At 31.4% G+C, this 10,321-nt stretch overlaps 1 protein-coding gene across 1 annotated transcript; it reads left to right on the plus strand.

Moving 5' to 3' along the window:
• The first annotated feature begins 2,755 nt into the window (after positions 1 to 2,755).
• LOC133815590 (polyphenol oxidase I, chloroplastic-like) lies at positions 2,756 to 6,860 on the plus strand. The gene is made up of 2 exons (XM_062248409.1): positions 2,756 to 2,862; positions 5,192 to 6,860. The coding sequence occupies exons 1-2, from the start codon at positions 2,756 to 2,758 to the stop codon at positions 6,822 to 6,824; spliced, it is 1,740 nt and encodes a 579-aa protein (XP_062104393.1). The 3' UTR covers positions 6,825 to 6,860.
• Positions 6,861 to 10,321: the final 3,461 nt, after the last annotated feature.

The following is a 10,321-nucleotide window of genomic DNA, read 5'->3' on the forward strand; positions in this document are numbered from 1 at the left end:
TGGTTTTTTCTTTTTCTTTGGTTCGTGTTCTCTGATGAATAAGGATGGGAATGGAAGAGATGGAGGAGTTATGTATATATATACCCCAGTCAGCATTCCAAAAGTCAAATTGATCTGGGTCGTTGATCTGGATTAAAAAAGGATCCAAGGGGTTATGTTTGATTCCAGAGATATGGCAGCAAAAGGAATCAGAATGGACATGCAAAGAAAAAGAGGGCACTCAAGTACTCTGAATGTGCAATCCCCGAGTGACACGTGTCCATACTCGAGTGTGGTTGGTGGCACGTTTTTTGAAGGGAGAAGTTCAAAAGTTTCCTTCTCATAGGATTCGAACCAACACTTTTGAGGGGGCAAAATGTTAGACCTAAATTTCAAAATCGTCATAAATGAGCCTTGAAATGTAGGTTCGTAAAGTGTAAGCTCGAAAATGTTGAGTAAGGGTTCAACACTTATATAAACTAACATTTTTTCTGAGTCGTTCCAATTGGCAACCGAGCACCAACTAAGAAGGTTCGAGCTTAGGTATCAAGCTCAAAAGGAAGGATCTTCTCCGAAGTCTGAGTGTAATTCAAACCTTCATTGCAAGCTCGAAGAGGTTGATCTCCGATGGTTATGTTCGATGAAATCACTGGCTAAGGATGAGTCTAACCAGAGTGACAAGCTCGTGATGTTGGTCAATCTCGAAAGTGTGTAAATTGTATGTTCGAGGTCGGTAGTCCAGTTTGAACACGGTTGCTGCTAGAAAATCCCTATTCCTTAGGGATTTGTTGTAATCTGATAATAAATCCCGATTATCATGGAATATTATATTATTAATGTATTTAATTATATGTATATTAAATTTTAATTGTAACTTCCCGAAATAAAAGGGAAGATATTTTGTTAACTAGTCTATAAATAGACTGGAGAATTTCATTTGTGGACAGACACAATTTGATACTGGGAATACTCTGCGAAATTTCTTTGTAAAAGCTTTAAGAGAATTCCACCACTCAATAATATTGACTCGTGGACTTAGGGGTGTTCATGGTGCGGGTGGTGCAGTTTTTCTCTAATTTTTTGGATCGCACCGCATATGTTGTTTGAACAAATTTTCAAACCGCAACCCGCACCGCATAGACCTCAAACCGCATCAACCGCACTGCAAAAATGCGGTGTGGTGCGGTTCGATGTGGGCAGTTTATACCTATTGCCAAATAATTTAACAATTTAATATTATAATTAAGAAAGATTCATAATAAATCTCATAACCATATAGTGTTTAACAAGATAATTAAATGTACAACAAGCTAATAAACTTTAAGCAAAACAATAAAAATATAACAAACTAATAACAAATAAAAAACGTAATATAAAAGTAAATATTATTTTAATTACGGAGAAATATCTTTAGATTGAAGTAGAATATGTATTAGCATCCTATGAAACATTATATATTTTTCTAGATATTGTGTATATTATATTATACTATATAAATATTTATGCATTAACTTTAAATGTGAAAAAAATATATAAAAAGTTAATATATATATAATGATGCGGTGCTGTGTGGTTTGAACCGCATTTATAAAATTTAAAACCGCACCGCACCACGCAGTTTGGCAAAAATACAAACCGCAACCGCACTGCGAAGGGTTCTAAACCGCAAATTGCAGTGCAGTGTGGTGCGGTGTAGGCGGTTTGTGCGGTGTGGGCGGTTTTATGAACACCCCTACGTGGACTAGACAAATTTTAACTGCTGAACTACGTAAAATCATGATTGTTCTTAATTCTGTGTTTAATGCTCTTCATATTTAAGTTGACGAAAAACGGCATCAACAGTATGGATGAATGAGTCTTTAGAAATTCAAATTCAAATAAAATATTTATATAACTCCCTCCTAAAAACACAGAGGAGATTAGAAACCAGATCTATAAATAGTCTTACATTCATCTATTTTCACACTCAATTCTTGAACTCAAACTTTGTGAAATTACTTTCAGACTTTAACACATACAAATAAATAAGAGTGACTTGTAGACTAAATAAATTTAACTACTGAACTACGAAAAAAATTATGTTTTTCTTTTCTTCCTAATTTTCTTATTTGAGCATAATTGCTTTTGTTTTCCGTTGACGAAAAATGTAAACACTATTTTTGTGTTATGTTATATAGAATGTTATCATTATATTCCTATTTCAAATATTTTTTAATACACTTTGATCTTAGAAATTGATATGCGATATTTCAATAAACAACTGAGTATTATATGTTGGCGTATGCTCTTCCATTTAGAATATTCAAATCTAAAGTCTCATTCCAAATTTTTTTCACAAATAAAGTATAAGGATTCTTTAAGAATTAGGTAGGATTTTCTGATCAAATACACATGATAGTAGTTTTCGTAATGCATGTATTCGTTGTTCATACAGTCTAATTATTGATTATATTGTCAGAAAAATATATTATAACTTTTGCGTTTCTTTTGCTAATAATATAATATTTCAACTACTCTTGGCCACAGTTAATACTGTGTCGTATGCTAGTGTCTTGTTCTATTTATTTTCCATTAACCCTTATATATTATTATGATTAAACTATTACGAATAATCCTACCAACTGTGATCAAGTTGTCTCTCCTTTCATTTTGAGGCCTTTATAATAGTCACCTTAGCTTGCCCATTTACACACCATAGAGTTACTACGCAGACATACAGTTCGATCCTTCTCTTTCATATACATTTTCATGCTTTAATAATTTATATTAACCAAATATGGCTACCGGAAAATACAGTTGCCTACTTCTTTTGGCGTTCGTTGCAGTAGCAGTACTGCCAGTCACTCTCCTCTTCCTCAGTTTCACTTCCATTAGTCACATTTGGTATGCTTCATTTTTTTTTTTTGGGGGGGGTTCTTTCTCAGTTCAATTTTTTTAATTTATGTAAAAGAAAAAATCATATCATCTTCTCTACAGCAGTTGCTTATTCTTCTTGCTCTTTAAAAAGAAAAACAAAAAATATATATATGGAACTTTTTAGATAGGGGTCATTACTTTTGTCCTCCTGTATGAGTGCTTTTTTATTTTCAGTACTTAAAATAATTATAATCTAATTTTTTTAATGACAGCATACATAAAATTATACAAAATATTCAGCTAATTTTTATAAAATTCTAAATAATTTATAGCGCAAAAATAAAAATTATATGTTTTCTACGCTTACAAAAAAAATCAGACACTCGTATAACTGATTATTTGAACTATAATTTCGGTAACTTAATTCGTCATCATATAAATTTCTCTATTAATATACTTCATTATGATATCTATTAATGTATGTTATTTTAAAAAAATTAAATTATAATTTATCTATCTACCAAAAATAAAAAATGTCTAATGGCAAAAATAACGCCCTTGACTAAGAAAATACCTATAAATTTATATATATTGGCCTCTTTTTTTTTTTTGTTATTTATTTGTTTAGTACTTTTATATATTCTATGGATTATACCATTAAGTCAAAATCATATGTCCTTTTCCTTCTTCTTTTTTGTCAAAATATATTCTTCACGGGCTGTTAAGGCTGTCCGGATTTTATTGGACGTTTTTTGTTTATGTTGAAGGAACGTGGGATTATGTAACCCACACAAGTGGGTAGGTTATATAATCCCATGCAAGTGGGATCATTTTTATTCATTGTTCTTTTTTTTTTTTTTTGTGGTATTATATTATTTTTAACTTATGTTTACCTTTTTCTATTTTTGTTCTTTTTCTTATTCTAAAAAATACATAAAATTAAAAATATATAATAATGTTTAGACATAAAAAATTAAAACAAATATACATAGACGAAAACTTGTTAAGACATTATTTTTAAAAATTATTAAGACAAGATATATAAAAAAATGATTGAAATTAACACATGTGTCAAAAATGTCAAAAATGTTTTTGTACAAAACAAATTAAAGAATGTCAAAAATATAATTTGACTTTCCTTCAATAAAATGGGGTGCGGGTGCTTATATATGAGTGAAAAATATCTTCATCCTTATTTTTTTAAGTTATATAAATAAATATAAAATAAAAATGTTAATATTTCAAAATTTTACAAAAAAAAATATTTGTTTAATGTAATATATATTTTAGAATCTCATAGAATATAATTCATTTTATTATTTTAATTTAATATTTCTATGTATTTATTATATCAAAATATTACAGTTAATTTGATTATAAATTTAATCATTTACGCTAGATATCCAATTTTTTCGGTAGTAAATATATTCAATATCTTCAAAATATTACACTTTTATACCAAAAAAAATATTTTTGTTCGGTAAATACATCAATATTTTTCAAATGTTGCACTTTTATATACATTTTTTTTTTATTATTTTGAGAAATAATAGGAAAGTGAAAGAAAAATATAGGGTTTTAATTATATTTTAAATTTTAAATTATTTTCACTTCCTTATTATTTCTCAAAATAATAAAAAAAATCATTTAATATTTTCAAATTAATCAAAATAATTACAACTTATATTTTTCCTTCACTTTTTAAAAAAATATATATTTTTTAAATTGATGGAAAATTATTTTTTTATTATTTTAAATCATTTTTTATTAATTTTAATATAATATTTATTAATTTTTAATAAAAAAATAGTTATTTTGATGAATAATAAGAAATAGAAAATAATTTAAAATTTTAAAAATAATTAAAAACATATGTTTTTTCTTAACTTTCTTATTATTTCTCAAAATAATAAAAAAAAATAGGTATAAAAGTGTAACATTCTAAAAACATTGAATATATTTACCGAATTTTTTTTTTTATAAAAATGTAATATTTTGAGGACATTTAATATATTTACCGCTGAAAAAAAAAATTTGATATAAAAGTACAATATTTTAAAAACATTAAACATTTTAATTCCGCTACTTCTAGCCCAATATTTTCCAATAGTGAAACAATTCCAATCCATATGTATGAATTATACTCTATAGATTAGTGGCTTTCATTTATTTCTAGTATTAATTTATTTATTATTTTCATTAATGATCTAGAAAGGAAAAAGTTACAAATAAATAAATAAAAACTACAATATGGAAAGAATAAGTTATTGCGAGTTGTTTATTATGAGTTGTTTACAGGGTATATATATATATATATATATATATAATATTTTACCCATTGTGTTGTAACTTTCAGGGAAATCGAAGGCACCATCCTAAACTATTTATTGAGAAGCCACAGTAGAATACCTTCGAACAATAATAATGTCACAAACTTTGACAAGGCCAACATCGTGAATGAGATTAGTCCAAACCTAACAACATGCCACGATTCCTATGGTCGTCCCGACCTCCTAGTTAACTGTTGCCCTCCACTCTCTGGCGAAGCTTCTGCTGTGCCCATCGATTTCCAATACCCTTTGCAACCCTCGACACTTCGAGTCCGTCGCTCAGTCCACCACCTAGACAGTGCTTATATTGCCAAATACACCAAAGCTCTCGCCATAATGAAGTCCCTTCCCCATAGCGACCCTCGAAGTTTCACTCGTCAAGCTTCAATTCACTGCACCTTTTGCACCGGTGCATATGACCAGAAACACTCGTCTGCCACCGTCAATATCCATCGTCAGTGGCTGTTCTTCCCTTTCCACCGCATGTACCTCTATTTTCACGAGCGAATTCTTGGCAGTCTAATAGGAGACGAAAATTTTGCCTTGCCATTTTGGAATTGGGATAACCCTGAGTCCATGGTTTTTCCGAAGATGTTTCATGAAGGACCTTTCTATGATTCACAACGAGAACCTACTCATTTCGATCAGATTGTTGACTTGAACTATGACGAAGAGGTGGGAATTGTGTCTAGAGGAGAAGAGCAAGTTAACTCCAATTTGGCATTTATGTATAACCAAGTCATCTCCTCAGCAAAGAAGCCTGAACTGTTTATGGGCTGCCCTTTGTATCCCGGTGACGACGGGTTTTGCGATGGGCCTGGTACTGTCGAGTTGGCACCACACAATACTGTTCACACATGGGTTGGGCTTGGATCGAATCCTGGCCAGGAACACATGGGAGCTTTCTACTCGGCAGGTTTTGACCCATGCTTCTATTCGCACCATGCAAATCTTGATCGAATTTGGGATATTTGGAGGGATATTCATGATATGCACATGCCTATAAATGATACTGTTTGGCTCAAATCTCATTTCTACTTCTACGATGAAAATCTTCAACTAGTCAAGATAAAAGTTTCTGATGTTTTGAACATTACGAAGCTGGGGTATACTTACGAGAAGACTGATCTTACATGGCTAAACAAAGTCCCTAAGCCCTTTGTTTCGCCACAAATTGCCAAACATAAATTGAAAATCCGAGAGAATTACTATAAGGAAACTTCAAGGCAACATTTGTTGAGAAGTAAACTAGAGGGTCGAAGTCTCGAAAATCCAATGACAATAAAGGTTTCTAGGCCGAAACCTTATCGGTCTAAGGAGGAGATCAAAGAAGAGGAGGAGGTCCTTGTTGTTTATGGAATCAAGATTAAAGGAGATATGAAAGTGAAGTTTGATGTGTACGTGAATTTAGTAAATGAGACGAATGTGGGGCCAACTTACAGAGAATTTGCTGGAACTTTTATTCGTTTACCAGATGTGATGATGAGGTCTACGACAAGTGAGGAAAATCAAAAGTCTAGTATGAAATTAGGAATATCAGAACTATTGAATGATTTGGAAGCAGATAGAGATGAAAGTATTTGGGTGACACTTTTGCCTAGAACTACCTCATGTGCCAAAACCACATTTGATGGAGTTCGAATTGATTACATGAGATAGATGATTAGTTACTTGGGGTATTTTCTACAGTGTCATGTCAATGGGTCCCACAAGTGATAATATTCATCACATTTGATTATTTTCATTTATTTAAAAGTTTTTATTTTTCTACAGTGTCATGTCAATGGGTCCCACAAGTGATAATATTCATCACATTTGATTATTTTCATTTATTTAAAAGTTTTTATTTTTACCTATATTATTATAAGCCAATTTTGTTTGTGGGAAAAGCTCTAATAAAACTCCCGAGAAAACATAGATTAATGTACTTTATTTTTGTTGAATAAGAACAAATAATGGTTTATATTTTTTTGGTAATTGTGTTACACTGAAGGTAAATATTAGTCATAAAATATCATATTTACTCTATCAAGCACATTGTTAGTAAACAGTAGAACGAGTAGCGACTAACTTTGTTCTGGGTGCAGGTCCAACTCAGCGTTGGTGCCATAATAAAAAATTCTTCTAATACAAAGTTATTATTATTGGATAAACAAAGTTCAACTAACTATTATATAATCTTATTAGCATGTTATACATAATTGTCGTGTTATATGGTGGTATACCAAATTTGTTTGACTAGTCTTACTTCAAAGTTTGTTCAATTTATCTCTTTTGTATATTTCATTTTAATAGTATTTGAATTTAATAACATAGTGTCTCAGCTTTATGTGTGTTGTGGTATATTATTTGTTTGTTAATTTTATTTTAAATTTATCTTTATTTTTTATTTTATTGTAATATGAATTGATTAGGTTGGTATATCAATTTTTTTGTTGTGAGATTTCAAGTTTGTTTGGTTAATTTTATTATAAATTTATAAATTTTTTGTGTTGTGGTATATAGATAGATTTAATTGACATTATCTAAATTTATAATATTTTTATTTCTTATTTTCCCTTATATTTGATGGTATAGAATTAGGGTGGTATTATTGTTCTAGTAATGTGATATAAACTTGACAACCTATTTATATTAAAACTTATGTATATTTATTTTATTATTATATCTGTTTTTGTGTTATTTTATTTAAAATTTAACATTATTCCTATTTCAATTATTTTTTTAATGCATTTTGATCTTAGATATGTAATTAATATTTTAAATTTATATGGTATTTTTTTATTCTTCTTGAAAGATTATTAATCCACTATAAAATTAAAAGAGAATGATAAGTTACCAATAAAAGCAATCTCATGTATATTAATAATAATAAAGTAGTTGTAACCCTAATAATTGGTTTTGTACTTCTAGATCGGGGCATTAATACCATAACGGTATCGTACATTACTCACTCAATTTTCTAAAAGTTGTAAAAATATGAACAAATGATTTAAATATGTATATGTATAGGAGAAATTTTGACCATAGTTGATGTGGCATAATCCTGTAATAAAAAATGAAAAGATTGGAATGATGAGCTCTGCGCTCAGTTGATTGAATAGTTAGATGAATTCTGCACTCAGTCGATTAAATAGTTAAATGAACTATGCGCTCAATTGATTATATAAATGAGTATTGAGCTCACTTGATTGAATAGTTAGATGAGTTATGATTGGATAAATGAGTGTTGAGCTCAATTGATTGAATAGTTAGATGAGCTTTGTGCTTAGTCGATTGAATAGTTAGATGAACTCTGGGCTCAGTTGATTTAATAAATGAGAGCTGAGCTCAGTTGATAGAATAACACGATGAGCGTGCAACTCAGCCAATTAAATCATTAGACGATCATTAAGATCGGATGGTAGAACATTTAAATGAATGTAAGAACTCTCAAAGCTCATGAAGAAAGAGGATAACGAAGGGTAAGCATAGTTGGACACGTGGACCAATCAGGATAAGTGTTCTTAACCTTACCCTATATTCTTTTTCTATAAATAGATAGCGAAGGGACCACATTTGGAACCAACTAGCTTCAATTCAGTTAAAGTTTGTGAGGATTGAGGACTAAGGGAAGAAACATTATGCTGACTTAAGCATCAAAGTGTCTTTTGCAGGTACACTTCTTATGTTTTTTCTACTCATTCCATGGAAGAATGCATGTATGCCATTGATTAGGTCAATGGAATGCGTAAACTAAAAGCGATCAGCATCAACGATTTTGTGATTTGAAGTCCATAAGTACGGAAGATTTATGTGGAAGATTTTGACTAAAACAAATGGCGTCGTCTGTGGGAAAACTAACAAGAAAGCGATGTGAAAGCCTATACAACGATTAGTCACCGAGAGATGAAAATATATATAACTATATGCGCTTTTTTAACAGTGGATTATTGCGTCTTTTGCAGAGTTGGATGGTGACCAACAAAGATAAGAGGAATCTGCGATCAAAAACACAAATGGAAGAAGGTGCAAGCAAGAGTTGCACAAGGTGATGCAATTTATACAGCAAATGAAAGAACATGATGATGCTAGATTTAAACAAGCAGAAGAACGACGACAACAGGCAGAAGATCGGCATCAAAAACAAATAGAGGAGATGGTCACACAACAAGCTAAGTTGATGACTGAATTGGCTATGATGAAAAAGGAGAAAGAAATTCACCAAGGATGAGTTAAAGCTACTACAATAGGAGTTGCGGTTGAAACTCGGCCAAGATTGAACATTGAGCTACAGGACGAAGAAGAAGATACCTCCAAGATATATGAGGAAGAAAGGCAGAAATCATTTGGAAAGGATAAAAAACAAAGTTATGGGCATGTAGCAAAGAAGATGGGAACACCGGTCGCTCAAAAGCAGTCGCAAATTCGACATTCGCCATCCACACCGGTAATATAGCCAAATTGGAAATAGCAAATGATGAAAGAAGTACTTGACATAGTAAAAGTGGCGAGTACTCGGAGTTCTATGAAGATGGAAAACAAAGCAATTAAGGGCATCTTTAAGTCTCCCTTCACTGATTGGATCGTTAATGAGACGAAGCCAAAGGATTTCATTACGCCAAACTTTACTCAGTTTGATGGCAGCTCAGATCCATCCAACCACTACATTTTGCAATTCCAGCAAAAGATGGCAATGCAATGCAGAGCCTTCGCAACCACTCTAGCAGGGCCAGCATTGTGATGGTTCAAGCAGTTAAAGCCAAAGTCGGTTAACTCCTTTATGGAGCTAGGTGAGATGTTTGTATAGAAATACGGAGGAAATACTGAAATGCCAAAAATAATGGGAGATCTATATTCTGTGTAGTATGGAGTAAATGAACATCCTTGAGTGTATCTGAAGCGATATTTGAAGTTGATGCATCAGATAAATAATGTAGACAAAGTCGTGGCAACAAACTTATTCAGGGAAAGCTTACAAAAATGGTTGTTGTTAAGCGAACAACTTTATTTGAATCCTCCAAGGGATCTCACAGATATACAAAAGAGGGCGGATGGGTGTTCAAAATACTAGAGATGAGGGAGGAAGAAGCAAAGCGCACAACGCTAATAACTAAACCGGCAGACGGAAACCTTCCTCTAGGTAAAAAGTAAGATAAAATAAGGACAGAACAGCC

Source organism: Humulus lupulus, chromosome 2 (genome assembly GCF_963169125.1).
Source record: "Humulus lupulus chromosome 2, drHumLupu1.1, whole genome shotgun sequence".
In the NCBI taxonomy this organism is placed as follows: Eukaryota; Viridiplantae; Streptophyta; class Magnoliopsida; order Rosales; family Cannabaceae; genus Humulus; species Humulus lupulus.